A 16774-nucleotide genomic window follows, 5' to 3' on the forward strand; every position below is an offset into this window, starting at 1 on the left:
TACTAGATCAAAACCTAGAGAGAAGGTAGTATCTAGAGAGAGAGGCTCAACAATGGAGTTTTTGAAAAAGTAGGAGAGAGAAGAGAAAGTGAAAAAGTGATCCAAAAGTCGGATCTCGGATTTATATAAAAGTCGCCCCGCTCGAGCGTCCAAACTCCCGCTCGAGCGTCACTCACAGACTCCCGCTCGAGTGACTAAACTCCAGCTCGAGCGCCGGATACACACTCCCAGAACTTTTACAGAACCAGGTCTCCGCTCGAGCGCCAACTCCCCCGCTCGAGCGTCACACACAACACTCCCGCTCGAGCGGTCAATCCCACGCTCGAGCGTCCAACACTGCACAGGAAATACTGGATGGGTGTATTCCCCGCTCGAGCGCCAAAACCCCCGCTCGAGCGGACAGGCCAAAATCTGGGCAACTAGTTTTGGTTTCTAAACTCAACCAACCTGAAACAAACCTGCCCAACACATCCTATAACTCAAATACAAAGTAAAAAGGATGCAACTAAGATAATAATCAACTACCAACATCCACGGACACATGTCCGGATCACTGTACAACAAGGGTAAACCCGGGATCGCTATACTAAGATCTTTTTTTATGCAAGTATTTTTTTTATGGATAAATTTGTTACCAATCTCCATGTTGAGTCTCAGCTAACATGGATTGATGATATTTCTCCCTGGCCTAGCTAGTTTACCCAGCCTAATTATAAAACATGTTCATCCATGTTTCTTTCAATAGAATTATGATTATGAAATCCCAACAAAATAGCTTGTGTTTTTTTGTTGATAAAAAAATAATAATAAAATCCCAACAAAAAGAAAGAAATAAATAAAATACCATGCAATTGTATATCCCACATAATCAGCACACCTAGCCTCCAAAATCATACAAATTCTATCTCATCAGCAAGAGAGAGTATTATGACATTACATCGCACATATTCACTCACACACACACACACACACACACTCACACACACACACACACACACATATCATTTCTTATACAGCTATAGGTAGCTAAATAGTTTTGCAATTTATTTTTATTTTTTTGCTTTTTAACTTATTGGAAGAAACAATAAGTTTGCCATTGACTGTAGGAGGGTAATCCAGCATACTCCAATCTCAGCAACTTGAACTCGATCATATATAACTGCACACCAAAATATTGATGGAGTCAAAGTAAGACAAAATATACAAAAAAAATTATTGGAAGATGCATGGAGATTTTATAATTACAAAAAGCATTTTGAATTTAATCATTTAAGAAAACAAAATTCAAAATTTTTTAATTTTAATATGGACTTTTAGATTTTGCATTTGAGATGCGATTTGTGAAGAGTAAAATAAAAATTCAAATGATTTCTCTTATTGAATTAATATGTACAGGTACCTTTTGATTAGTTTTCTTTTTCAAGAAATTTTTAATAAAGGGACTCAAATCTTAACATTATGTTTGGATTTTGAATTTTGTTGTGAGGTATCTATTGTTTTTTTACTGTATGTTCAGATTTATTGTCAAGAGTTTTTTTTTTTTATGAAGGGAGAGGACTAGAACGTATCATGTATATCTTGTGTTATGTGTTTTTTTTTTTTTTTTACTTTATGTTATGATTGAAATGATTAATTTCTACATTGCATATTTATCAAGAGAAAAAACAAAAAACAAAAGATTAAATAAATTTTGTTTATTTTACTTCATTTTCTTCTCTCTTTTTTTTTCATTTTTTTAATTATTTGAATCCACAATCCCTCCACAAATTCATGATTTTTTCACATAGCCTACAGTAACAGAGTTAACCTGAACTCAAGTTGCACCAAGGTAACAGAGAGTGTCCTAATACGGAAAAGGTTTGCTGGCTGCCAATGATTCTATCAATTACCTGTCTAGATATATAAAAATATACATTAAAAAGTTGTTAGTGTCAGGAATTTAGCAATTTTATAATAGGGTATTTGGTATAGATTATTTGAGTTATTTACAATATATATATATATATATATATATTTTTAAAATGTATTTGATTATTTAGTGAACCTTTATTTATGTATTACATAACTGAAATAATTTAAATAAACTAAAAACAAAAGAAGACTATTAAGGAGATGGGGAACTCTCCGAAATCCGCGCTCTCGAATGGGGCGCGAATCTCGTTTTGTTCTGAGCTACCACAGTTCGGACTCAATGTCACGGTTCTGAATCTAATCTTGCAAAGTGCAATGCAAGACTGATAAATCACCAAAGAGTCCAAATCCGACAAATCATTTATGGAAAACTGATTTTTATAACGAAGTGCCAAACATTGACTGCTTTTCCAAATACAGAGTCGCCACCTAAATGTTTTATTTTGGGAAAATTTAGGAAACCCTGACTCGTGCCTAAGACCACGTGTCTGTCATCACCAAAGTTGCCTCGGCTCGGGAACTTGGGTACGAGAGGGGAAGGCCATGCAATGAGCACCCCCGCTCGCCCGATCAAAGATCGGCCTGTACTAAGCATGATATTTTGTTTTTGAAAATACATGTGCTCCTATTCCGGTTAATTAGCTAATCTGACTACGTGATGCGCACAACAAACAAGTATAGACTAGATCGCCTAATTTGGAACAAAACATTGCATATTCGTTTGAAAATGGTTTGGAGTTTGCTACTCGTAAGTAGGCTAAATCAGGGATTTTAATGAATTGTTCCAATTCAAGTAATCCAACCTTCACCCACAGGCATTCAGGCAGTTATATCAAATAAGCAATTAGTCTCATGGCAAGCATGCTTTCATGGCAGTCGATAACACACATGCAGTATGCTAAAGCGTAAACACTCACAGTGTACTCCGAGCCAAAACAAAGAACTAGTTAGAAATCATGCATGGTCCTAGTTCATGTTAAAATGGCTAATCCAACACATACGAAAATGTAACTAAGATAGGCTCGGCTATCCTAAGATGGCATATGAAATGCAACTTGATACATGTATTCAAATAGGTATTGAAATACAATGCAGTTAGTATGATGCGCCGAGCCCGGTGCATACAATACAGATAAATGGATGCACACATGCAAGCATAAGGTATGCTAAATGAAATATGCCCTAAAACTAACCATCGTAAGCAGTTAAGTAAAAGGGAGATAGAAATGGGGGTTGGAAGATATGCATCACACACACGCACGCTTATTACAACAGTTGGCCCTCTCGAGGGAGAGTCCGAATAAGAAGCTAACTAGCTAATCTAAGCTAATTAAACTAATTACTACACAACGAATAAGCTAATTAACTAACCCTAGTTAACTAACTATTACAAAACAAATGAATAGTTAACGCATTAACTAATTAGGTACAAACCAAAGCGTAAACTAGCTATCTAAGCATGGCAGCTAAGGAAAGCAATAAAAACAGGAGCCTCGAGGCGAGAAGAATTCATGCATGCCTGGTTGCCTCGTTCGGAAATCCGTCACGATGCCTCGATTTGCCTCTGTTTGCAACTGTACTCAGGATCTTGCACCAAGCTCCAGATAGCTTCTAACACATCTTGGGGACCTGTGGGAGGGTGGCCAACTAGTTGTTGGTGTTTGCAGCCACCTACCGACCACTTTTTGCTACTGCAAACCAGAAAAAGAGGTCGGCCAGCTAGTTTTTCTGGCTGGCCGACCAGTTGTTGCTACATTTATCCACTTTGCTGCAACAGAGAGCAAGAAAGGGCATGGCAATGTATTTGCAAGGTATGTGTGCACAACCACCCTCCCTATCATTTCATAAGCTCAAGTAAGTGTGGTTCTCGACCCTCGGGCCACTAATCGCGCATCTCGATGCATAATGGCCTAGAGGCAAAGTTGCACAATTCAATATGAAAATGAATGCACAAGTAAACACATAAGGCCTAAAACTCTATCATGTATGATCAAAAGCGTCGGCGACCGAGAATTGAGGCACGTTTCATCACTTTAAGTATGAAACGTCCCTCGTTTCCCGTGTTTGGACTAACACTTATTCCAAACACAATGCAACATATAACATGGCATGCACAATGCTATGTAACATGGAATATGCAAAAATGCAATGCAACGCAAGCAAGCAAATATGCAATATGACTTAAGCATGCAAATATGCAAGGGACAAGCATGCAAACATGAACAACCTAACAAGGCTAATGACATGCGAACAATGTTAATGCATGCATGCACAATGCAATGCAGCAAGGGCAACTTATCAATGTTAGGGACATGCATATTCAATGCAAAGTAACCTAAGCATGCTAAACAATATGCAAATGAACATGCTAAATGGACTTAAACCAAAAAGGGTAGACCTCAGTCATGCCCAAATCAGTGGCCATAATGCATCAAAACTAAGACATGAAAGCATATACAAGCATGCATGCCAATTGGCTCACCAATTAGACCTAAGAGCACAACTCTCAAGAGTGCTCAAAGAGTGACAAAAGTGGAAGTGTAGCAACACTAAGTGCACTGAAATTAAGTAAGAAATGATGCCAAATCATTCAAACAAAGCAAGTAAAGCATGCAAAGGTTCTAAAGCATGAAAGCTAATAAAGAGGACTACAAAGGAGGCATGCAATACATGGCACAAATGCGTGAACCAACCATAAACAGAGCTCAAGTAGGTCAAAACATGGACCAAAACATGCTAAGTTAGGGGCTCAAAGGCCTAGGCAAGATGGCATACATGCTATGCCACAAACTAGGCAACAATGCACAACACTCAAAGACACTTAAAGAATGAATGAAGTGGGAACATGGCAATGATACATTCTCTAAAATGAAGTATTAAATGATGTCAAATCATCTAAATAGCTCAAAGACAGCATGCATGAGTCACCAAAACACAAAGCTAGCAAGGCCAATTGCACTATAGCTATACAAAACATGAAGGATATGGCAAAGGAAACCCAAAATAGTCCTAGAACATGTCAAAACGATACTAAAACATGCATGGAAGGAAGCCAAAACAAGTTGACATGAAGGGCATAAGGCACAATGCATACAAGGCAAATAAGGTGGATTACACTACACCTATTAAGACCAAGCATGGGATGACTTAACCAATAAAAATCAGAGTTATATTATGGAAAAATAACCCCAAAAACACATTGAAATGATGGTTTGCAAGCTAAGGCATGAAGGCATACGCAATGGCTCATGTTAAGGCATAAAGGAGGCAAACCCTCCAATGCATTGAATGAGTGATAAATGCAAGTGCATGAGCATGAAACATGGATTGAAATCACATAATAAATGATGCCAAATCATTCAAATAGGCCAAGTAATGCATGCTAGTGGACTCGGTACACAAAGCTAACAAGCTAGATTGAACCATGGCTATACAAAGCCAGTCATGCATGACCAAAACAACCAAAATTAGAGCTAGAGCATGCTAAAACATGGACAAAAACTTCTTGAAGTTAAGCCAAAAGCATGCTAGAATGACATGTTAGAGCATGATGCATGTTAGGCTATTTCATGGAATTGCACTACAAGTGCATGAGGCATGCAAGAGGTGACCAAACCAAACCCTAACAGAGGTATGACATGGCAAAACATCACCAAAAACATGCTGAAATGGAAACAAAACAAGCTAGAATGACATGCTACTTCATGAAGCATACAAGACTAGTTTGTGTGATTTACACTACAAGTGTATTATGCATGCATGGAGTGACCAAACCAAGTAAAAACAGTGGTATGCCACAGCAAAATAAACCCAAATATATGCTAAGATATGGCCAACATAAACTTAACAAACATGCGCACACATAAGGCATTCAAAGCAAGTATTGAAGACACAAGGAGAGGGGATGACCCTCTCCTTTTTGGGACCTCAAAACACCACCCCTACCACTAAAATTCCTCTGGATTTTAGTGGTCAGAGGGGCCAAAACATGGTGATCCCAAAAGCTCACAAAGAAGGCACAAAAGCAAGGCCAAACAAGGCCTAAGAGGGGGTAAACAATCCCAAACACAAAAGTGACCTTAAACAAAGATCTTAAGCACCAAAATTCAGAACTTTTTGTAGTTAAGAGTTAAGCTTAAAATAGCATGCAAGTAAGGCTAAAAGCTTAAGCAAAAATGGGGGTTTAAGGAGTTAGAGGCTCACCCTTGAAGACCACCTTCAAAACTTCAACTCCAGCAACTTTTTCAAGCTTAAACCAAACCAAAAACTCCAAAACCAGCTCCTAAGAACCTCAGCAACAAAGGGATGGTGTTTGAGTGTGTGTTTATGTGTTAAAGTATGACAAAAGGGTACTTTAAGGCACAAAAATGGAGCAAAGAGAGAGATATAGAGACAAAGCTATATGTATCACTCCCTAACACCAAAAGCTGAACCTAGAGGAGGGAGGGGGAGCCTCCCTCTTATAGAGAGCAAAAGCACAAGCTTCTTCAAGAAGCTAAGGCTCAAGGCCATCCCTCCATACACGTGCATGGAGGATGGTTCTTGTGCTCTCTAGCTGTGTCAGCTGGCCAAAAATATCTCCAAAAGGGTGACAAAAAGCAGCCGACCACTTAAAGTGGTCGGCCGACCACTTTAAGTGGTCTCCCAAGAAGACAACTAGTCGGCCATGGTGGGAGATGGTTAGTAGCATGAAAACAAGCAAATGGTGTGGTGGCCGACCACTTTTGATGGTCCAAAGATCATGGAGACCAGTTGTCAGACCAGAAAACTGGCTGGCAGGAAGAAAAATGGTTTGCAGGGAGAGAAACTGGTCTCCCACCCTTGTACCACCTTCCAAACAAGGAAAACAAGGTTTGTACCAAAAACAAACCAAAACAGATGCAAGACGAAAGTTCGAGAGGCAAAGCGCGCAGTCGGGAGCCTCGAAAACTAGCTGACAAGCACCAAAAGTGGTTTACGACCACAAAAGTGATCTCCCAAACCACAGTGGCCCTCTAGGCCAAGGAAACAAGGTGTGGTTCAAAAACCACACCAAACGGAGAACGTTAAGCGGTCCCGAGACGAGGCGCGCGGCCGAAGGCTCTGAAAACCGGAAACTAGTCTCTAAACGGGAAAAGTGACCTACGACCACGAAAAGTGGTCTACAAGACCTCTCCCTCCCTCCAAGGAACAGAAACAAGGCTTGGTCCACAAACCGAGCCAAAGCACAAAGAGTTCAAAGGCCCGGAGGCAAGGCTCTCAACCAAAACTCCGAAAACTCAAAACGAGCACAATATGCACTATCACCGAGCGCTCAATCGATAACGGCTGAGTCTTAAGGTCGGTCGAAAATGGGGTGTCTACAGGGGGTGTTTTTTTTTTTTTTTCAACTTTTAGCTTACCAGTTGTACCAAACATGCCAAATGAAAAGAACTTCTACAATACATATTCCTATTTTGGAGTGTACCACATGCAATCTATTTTAAGTGATATTATGCATTGTAGTAGAGGTTTTGACTCTGTTGCTCTAGAAAGGTAGACAGAGAGGTCATTCAATCTGCTCACTACCTCACAACTGATGTAAGAAAACATTTTTGCAGATTAATTGATAGCATATGTTGTTTCGTCCTCAAAAAAAAGTTAAGATATTGTTTGTGATTTTAATATAAACTTTCAGTCATAAGCAGAAGGACCGTAATAAATCATAGTTAAATCTCACTTTAGATATAACCAATAAATTCTCCGGTTAAACCCAAATAATAATTACAGTAAGTTATAACTAAATTATAGCCAGCATTACAAGTTATAACCAACACCAAAATGCATCATAATCAAATATCACTTGAGGTATTATCAAAGATTTCTTCGATTATAACCAAAATAACATCTATAAGTAATTATAACTAAATGAGTTATAACTAAAGACTACAAAAAGTCAAGCATATAATACATCATTTTTTAAAGTGTTATATAGAATTCCCTTATAAATATTATGAGATATGTATATATACAATATAGGGAAATTCTATGCTTTGGTTTACACTTTTGCGTCTTTGGTTATGCCTGCTTGTGTTGTTAATTATGACACATTGTGATATTGGTTATGAGATCATTTTTGTTATGATTCAAGAGTTGTTTGGTTATACCTCATGTGATGTTTAGTTATAACTCAAATTATTATTATTATTATTTATTATGATTCTCATACTATTGAGTTATGTCAATCAAACTCACAAATGAAATAACTTGTATATGGTAGCATTACTCTCTCTATATATTTTGGACAAATTATGACAGTAGTCCCTGTACTTTACCCCTTGTGTCATTTTAGTCTTTGTACTTTCAATTCGCTTGATTTTGACCCTGAATTTATGATTTTGTTTCAATTTGATCCAATTGATTACAACTCTTAGCATTTTTTTTTGTAAAAAATAAGCATGTACGTGTCACGTGCCATATTTTTAAGGGTAAAATTATAAACTTATTCAACTCAATTAGTTAACCTCAATCAATTTAGTGATAATTTTCTTTAAAAAAACTAACAATATTATTAATTGGACAAATTAAAATAAAATCTAAAATTAGGAATTAAAATTGAGCTAATTGAAAGTGTAGAGACCAAAATGACACAAGAAGTAAAACATAGGGACCACCGTCGTAATTTGCCTTTTGTTTTATTTTTTATTTTTTGATAAAGGAGGATCAACTTATTATATTCAGCTGATAAATCATAACTGGATGTTTAACGTGTTTATTATAAAATTTTCCTATAAATATTATGAAATTTATACATATATATTAATAATAAAGGATGATCAACTTACTTTACTCCTATAGCCGTTCAAGGTAGGAGAACCGTACTTCGTCACAGCCGTGATCATTTTCATCCACGGTTACACATTCCTAAAAGAAAAGAAAGTAAAATACATATAAACAAAAAATACATATGAAGCACTCCAGTTGAGTAGTCTCTGGTAAATATTCAAAGATAAAAGATTTCATCAACTGACAAAAATAATTAATCGTAGATCAAGTTGAAAAAGAAAGTCTACCTCTCCTTTCAAAAGAAGTCGTTCCTTTAAATACTTATTGAGATCTTCTATTTGAAGGCCATCATTGCCATTTGTACTTACAAATATCTGTGACATGCGTACTTGTCCAAAAGTAAAGTTGTGCATATTCGAACACCTCTTCAAAACAACTCTTTGCAATGATGGCAAATTAAAATTATATTTCGCATTACAGAAACTGTTGAGGTTTGGTAGATCTTTCAATATTAGCCACTCCAACTTTGGGAATTCAATCACATCATCAATCACTTCCTTGAGCCCATCCTTTGTTGCTGCAATAACTTCTTCCATCACCGGACAAGACTCCAAATAAAGTACTTTAAGTTGTTGAAGAGCCATGGCTGTGGAACATGTGAATAGATTTCTCAAGAGGGAACATTTCTTAATTGTTAGGTATTGTAGGATTTGAAGGCCCAGAATTCCATGGGGATCCTTGTTCCACAAACATGTCAACTGAGGTAACGCATCCAATTCCATCATTCTTACTTCAATTAATGGCCTAACATGTTGTCCTTCTCCAACATTTAGCTCCTCAAGTTGAAAAACCTCTGCCACCTCACTACAATTTCTCACAATTAATTTGTTCAGATTCGCTACGTCCAAGAATTTTAAACTTATTTTGCCAACTTGAACATTCCAAGGATGTATCTCCTTTGAGTTTACACAATTATTGAGAATTAGTGTCTCCAGCCTTGGAAAAGAAACCTGCAAAGATTCATTTTGGCATCTTGCTTAATAACAAAATGAAGTAGGCTTGTATATTGAAATTCAACGTCAATGATGATTGATGAGACATGTTTCTCATATTGATGAGCCAAAATTTTATTTTATGTACGGATTATAAATTTAAGTAAAGATTTTTTGAAAAAAAAATGTAAGAGCAATGTCAATAAAATATAAATTATTTTTTTTTTTTATTTCCCTCAGTCTTTCTAAATTTATATCCAAATGTTCAAAATAAATAAATATATATATGTATATATATATATGTATGTACAGATTTGTTTATTAGAAATGATAAATCATGTAAATAATGATTGGCAAGTGACACACGCAATGCGTGTGCAATTCAGATAAGTAAGAAAAAAATAAATAATAAAGAATTTAATATCACAATATGTATGTTACCTAAGTGGTAAGATTGTTCTTAATGAAACTCAAAGTCTTGGGATCAAACCTCGATCACACGTTTGAATTACAATTTTTTAATTTATGCTAGACAAAGTTGCCACATAACATGGCGTGAAGGCTTGACTAAACAAAACAAAAAATGAGATACACATATCTCATAAAAGGTAGATCTCACATATATTTGGAGGTGTAAATCCTTATTATTTTAAATTTTCTAACATAATATATGATATTTTCTAAATTTTTTGGGTGAGGTCGCCTCCCTCCACACCCCCTAAATCCATCGTTAGGATCTCACCCGTTATATGATATCTATATTTCATTATGTGTTTAGTTTTTGGATGATTGCTTTATTCCATTTACAAATTAACACTCAACCTTTTGTCTCCTAGAACATTAAATAATTTCTGTTAGTTTTTGTGTTCTTGACATTGATATAGCAAGATTGGCCCCTAATAAATATAGCACTAAAGTGGAGAACATTGAGCTTTAAGTTGTAATTCGTTAATTGCTAGTAACAACTCCAGCTAGCATGCATAGTCCATCAATTAATGTAGTTTTAAAATTGGATCAATGGTTGGGATTGAACTTCCAAGAAGTTTCCTAAGATGTTTTGGGTAGGGGCAAGTTAACATTTTCATAATGGTAAGGTTGTGGGAGTTGATCTGTGACCTCCTATAATAGGGATTGCTTAATATTTTTGAGGTTTTAGAAGAAATTATAATAGTGATTTTTCCATATTCAAATATTACAACTAGGAATCATGTAGAAATTGATATAATTTCCTAAAACCCAAGAGGCTTAATTCCAAAGGAAGGCAATTGAGGATTGATGATCGGGAAATTGCAATCTAAATTTAAAGTGGTTATGAGGGAATAATTTTAGATTGTGAAACAGAATAAAATCATATCAGTCAAAACCAAAAAAACAAAATATGACAACCAATATTTAAATATTTTTTTAATGAACTCCAAATCAAGATTAGGCAAATTACAATTTTGGACATAATTTTAGTCAAATAAAATCATATTATGATTCATATTCAAAATAAAAACATAGTGTTAAATTTAGAATTCATACATATTTTTGTTTGGTTAATATTGTAATTTCCATCATAAGCCCCTAGCATATCCACCTTGAAATTATTTTACTTTTATTTGGATTTGGATAGAAAGAGAATATTCAAATAAGCTTCAAATTTAAAATTGTAATTGAAAAGGAATTTATTTTTTGTGTGTGTGTGCACGCTTTCCAATGGCCAAGGATAATAAAATAAATTGGGAAAATCAAACCTGGTGGTTGAACAAGGGTTGTGCTTCAGATCTTGTAGGCCAGTTGTAGAAACTTTTAAGGCTCACCAAATCATAAAGATCAAGAGTTGTTAATTGAGAGAACACGATGATGTCATTATTGGTGGTTCCTTCTTTTTCTTTCTCTGAGACTATCACTTCGACCTTTGGACAATTATCTACCTTGAATATGTTCAGATTTTGCAGTCGTGGGAGCATATTGAACTGAACCACATGCACCAATTTCTCACAATCAGAAACTATCATATCTTTCAGTTGGCAGAAGGACTTTGATTCTTTTTCTAAAGCTATGAGTAATTGCTTGTCCCATATCTCTATTATAGTAGGCAATTTTTGAATTTTCAAATACTCCAAGACTGGGAAAGCAACCTGAAAAGTAGTTTACAACACTTTAGGTTAGTGACTGTTACAAAATTGTGGATAAGCAACAATTGACAAATGCAACACTTTCAACATGCATGCTCTAATCATTTTTTTTTTATCAACACAAATTTGATGAGAGAAAACCTTACAAAAAAGAAGGTAGACATCAATAAAGGTGGGGTGGGGGGGTGATGCAAAGGCCATCATAGTGAAACCGCCCAATCCCAACAATGTTGGCATTAAGCAGCCCATACAAATACAAAGGCCATCATATGACAGCACATATGAAGGCACCAACCAAGAATCTGTTGGTGAGGGACCAACAGATACACCGACAACACTAAACCAGAATTAGCAAGTATGACAGCACTGATACAAATACAACAGAACTAGTAGCCCAGAAGTGACCAAAAGAATCTTCGTGCAATACAAAACTCAGTCAACTGAAGCAGGTGTCGCCCAATCAGCAAACAACAAACAGCAAACAGCAAAACAACATCTATATCAACAACTCCAAAATGCCACCCAATACCTCATAACAACCTCCCCAGCAGACCTCAAAATAGCTAAGCAGCTCACCATGGTGGACAACATGAGGCAACAGAAACCAGCAGATAACAAAGCAGATCACAGCAGAAAACTAACCAGATAATAGCAAACCAAGTGGTGGCAGACCAAGTTACCAAACCACCTAATATCCCTCGACTGCAGTCCTCAATCTGATCTAGATTGTTGATTAAATCCAAGACAAAGTACATGAACCCCTTTGCAGAAGCTTTAATCCACAGAGCAAATGTCACTTCATAAGCTCACATAACTCAGACCCACAAGGCTGCACTCCATTAAATATACAATCATTTCTTAACTTCCAAATGGACCACAGAACAATAGAAGGTAAGGCCCTCCACAATCTCCTAACCAATTTCTTATGATTCCAACCTAACCACCAATGAAATAAACAATCAATAGACCTTGGCACCACCCAAAAACACCACCACCATAGCAGCAAATCAGACCATACTTTCCATGAAAAAGGACAATGTAAGAGGACATGAGTGGCAGATTCATTTCCAGTTTTGCAAAAGGCACATAAGATAGAAGCACTGCTATGAAGGACATCGATATTTTGTAAAAGATCCCCTGTTTTAACTCTATTCCTCCAAGTTAACCAACCAACCAAAAAATTGAACTTTGGGGGAATACTCTTATTCCAAAAAAACTTGCAAATTTTGAGCTGAGGGCCCAAAAGCTAATTAGTGAACCTATATATATCAGATACCTTAAGGCATGCTCTAATCATGTATGAGCTTTTGTACTTGTGGCTATGTGCAAATGAAGAGCAACATGCAAGCAATTGATAATTGCATATCTCCATATTCTTCTCAAATATTTAGAGTATCTAATTATTAACTAAAGCACCTTTTGTTGTCCGCTCTTCACATTGTTTTCCATCTTTCATCATTATTTATCTATTTTCCTTTAATAATTTGTGTTCCATAATTTTATTGGTTATTTGTTAGGTAAGGTAAATTATGTTGTTGATTTGAGTATTAAACCTATGAAAAAGAAGAAAATTTTATTTTAAAAATTTACCACGTGCCCTGATTATTTAAAAAATTCACCAGGTGGACTTCTTATATATGTTCGAGGATGAATCTAGGATTATCACTATGGTGGTACAAAAATATGTTTGGAGAAATAAATCCTTATTATTTTAATTACTTTAAATATTCTAGCAGAATATATGATATTTTTCAAACTTTTGAGAGGTGCAATCGCCTTCCTCTGCACCTCCCTAGATCCATCCTTGAGACCTCACCCCGTGTGAGATATCTGTATTCTATTATGTGTTTAGCTTTTGTGTTCTTCACATTGATATATCAAGATTGACCCCTAATAAATATAGCACTAAAGTAAAATTGATTGAGCTTTAAGCTGTTATAGATTAATTGCTAGTAACAACTCAAGCTAGCATACATAACCATCAATTAATGCAGTTTTTAAATTGGATCAATGGTTGGGACTAAACTTCCAAGAAGTTTCGTAAGATGTTGGGCAGGGGCAAGTAACATTTTCATAATGGTGAGATTGTGGGAGTTGATCTGTGACCTCCTCTAAATAAGGGTTGCTCAATATTTTTGAGGCTTTAGAAGAATAAAAAAGTTAGGGTCCTAGAATTTGGGACTCGGGATTTATTCAGAAATGAGTATGTGTAATGGAGATTGAATTGATGATGTGTGGGGTCCGCATATGAAATAAATCTGAGCCATTCTTGTGAAATTATAGGTAATTTCTAGATTTTTATACCTGGGTCCGTAGTATTACTATGTGAAGAAATTATAATAGTGTTTTTTCCATATTCAAATATTACAACTAGGAATATTCACCCAAAAAAAAAAAAAATTACAACCAGGAATCATGCACAAATTGTTATTATTTCCCTAAAGCAAAATGATATAGAAGCCCACTTTCTAGACATATTTTCTAAACCTAATGATGTGTAACTAATATGATTGGTTGATGATCAGGAAAAAAATAAATAAATAAGAGAGAGAGAGAGAGACATACACACACACACACAGTGTGCTACTTCAAATATTCTAATTGATTGTCACATCATTGGGCTTAAAAAGTAGGTCTAATTTTTGGCCTTGAATAACAATACCAATCCCTAAAATCCAAAGGCGTAATTCCAAAGGAAGGCAATTTAGGATTGATGATCAGGAAATCGCAATCTAAATTTAAAAAGGTTGTAAGGGAACGATTTTGGATTGTAAAACAAAATGAAATCATATCAGTCAAAAGTAAAAAAATGAAATATGATATTCAATATTAAAATATTTTTAATCAACTCCAAGTCAAGATTAGATGAATTACAATTTTGGACATAATTTTAATAAAAAAAATCATATTAACATTCATATTCAAAATAAAAATGTAGTGTTAAATTTAGAATCCATACATATTTTGTGGGGCAATATTGTAATTTTTTTAAATATCGTAGGCTCGTAATATATATCGATCTTGAAATTATTTTCCTTTTATTTGAATTTGGATAGAAAGAAAATATTCAAATAAACTTCAAATTTAAAATTGTAATTGAATAAGAATTTTAATTTTTTTTTTGTGTGCACGCTTTTCCATGGCTAAGGGTAATAAAATAAATTAGGAAAATCAAACCTGGTTGTTGAACAAGGGTTGTGCTTCAAATCTTGTAGACCAGTTGTAAAAACTTTTAAGGCTCATCAAATTCTGAAGAGTAAGTTTCGTTAATTGAGATAACACGATAATATCATTTTTGGTGGTTCCTTCTTCTTTTTCTTTCTCTGAGACTATCGCTTCCACCTTTGGACAGTTATCTACCTTGAATATGTTTAGATTTTGTAGTCGTGGGAGCATATTGAACTGAACCACATGCACCAATTTCTCACAATCAGAAACCGTCATATTTTTCAGTTGGCAGAAGGACTTTGATTCTTTTTCTGAAGCTATGAGTAATTGCTTGTCCCATATCTCTACTATGTTGGGCAATTTCTGAATTTCCAAATAATCCAAGACTGGGAAAGCAACCTGTAAAGTAGTTACAATACTTTAGGTTAGTGACTATTACAAAATTGTGGATAAACAACAATTGATAATTGCAACACTTTTAACATGCATGCTCTAATCATGTATGAGCTTTTGTACTTGTGGCTATGTGCAAATGAAGAGCAACATGCAAGCAAATTGATAATTGCATATCTCCATATTCTTCTCAAATATTTAGAGTATCTAATTATTAACTAAAGCACCTTTTGTTGTCCGCTCTTCACATTGTTTTCCATCTTTCATCATTATTTATCTATTTTCCTTTAATAATTTGTGTTCCATAATTTTATTGGTTATTTTCTAGATCAGGTAAATTATGTTGTTGATTTGAGTATTAGACCTATGAAAAAGAAGAAAATTTTATTTTAAAAATTCACCACGTGCCTTGATTATTTTTATATTGATAATTTCTTATTTAATTTAACATTCATTTTCTTGACATATCTATTTAAGTTAGATGGTAAAATAAATGAAGTTATTTGAACTCCACTTATGTTGGGCACATTAAAATTATTTTAAGAACGACTCATTATATAAATAAGTTAAAATTGAAGTTATTTTGAAACTTATCATCAATTTTCTGAGTTCGGCTCGAACTTAGTTCCAAAAACTTAAATGTATAATACAATATCATGTTATTTGAACTCAGTTTGATTAAAGCTCATTTGTGTTCGGCTCAAATGGTAAACGAAGATCATCTTTTGTTGATAAAAAATAAAAAGACCAACTCAAATATATTTTTAAACTCATTAAGTTTTTCAAATTAAACTTGAACAATATTTTGTTGTGCCTTTGGAGATGTTTTAGGTTTCTATTTAAGAGATGTTAAGTCCAACTTTAGGCCCTACAGAAGATATGGCCCCACACCACACGTAGATCGTGTTCACAAAAGCCATCCGTCCCACAAAAGTCCCGCATCGTTCTCTATTTTAGATACTAACCTGGTCATCATGTTTTAAGTTTGTTCTACTAGGGTCTTGTTTGGTTCCTTGTTACGTTGTTCTACATTTTTGTAATTTTGTTAGGTTTTGATTATTTCTCATGTATTTCTTTATCTAAAACTGTGTTTGATTTATGAATTTGGGAAGTGATTTGAAAATGAAAAGGAAAAAAGTAGGTGAAATATTAATGAAATATAACTAAATTTCACACATATTTTCCCTTTCACTTTCCAAATCTTTCGTCAAATTTATGAACCAAACATAGCCTAAAGCAATAAAACGGTGGCATTATTTTTGTTACACTCCAAAAAAGGAAAATATTATATGAACTACGACAACTCAACTTAGGGATAAACTTTTTGATTTTTACTATTTTATTCTTTCAAGTTTTTAGATAGTAATATTCAATAAAATGTCAAAGTATTAAATTGGAAAGATTCAAAATAAATACACATTATCAATACATGGCCAACAATAGTGC

The 16774-nt window shown here is 35.0% G+C and overlaps 1 protein-coding gene across 12 annotated transcripts in view; it reads right to left on the bottom strand.

Moving 5' to 3' along the window:
• Positions 1–808: 808 nt before the first annotated feature.
• LOC114265292 (disease resistance protein SUMM2) overlaps positions 809–16774 on the bottom strand; it is a 52969-nt gene continuing 37003 nt past the window's right edge. For 4 of the 12 annotated variants that reach the window (XR_014335976.1, XR_014335974.1, XR_014335973.1 and 1 more), the window contains 6 exons: positions 14945–15334; positions 11384–11770; positions 8943–9665; positions 8715–8793; positions 1808–1893; positions 809–1159 (listed from right to left, as the gene is read on the bottom strand). Coding sequence is in view for 4 of the 12 variants with exons in the window: in XM_082879275.1 (XP_082735401.1) it covers positions 8722–8793; positions 8943–9665; positions 11384–11770; positions 14945–15334 (1572 nt within the window). In the remaining 8 variants the exon portion in view is untranslated. Of the gene's footprint in view, positions 1160–1807; positions 1894–2738; positions 3746–8714; positions 8794–8942; positions 9666–11383; positions 11771–14944; positions 15335–16774 lie in introns of those variants that run through there. The other 8 variants (XR_014335977.1, XR_014335979.1, XR_014335978.1 and 5 more) reach the window with 8 other exon arrangements.

The sequence above is a fragment of the Camellia sinensis genome, chromosome 7, assembly GCF_055761805.1.
Source record: "Camellia sinensis isolate YWXY chromosome 7, ASM5576180v1, whole genome shotgun sequence".
Lineage (NCBI taxonomy): Eukaryota > Viridiplantae > Streptophyta > Magnoliopsida > Ericales > Theaceae > Camellia > Camellia sinensis.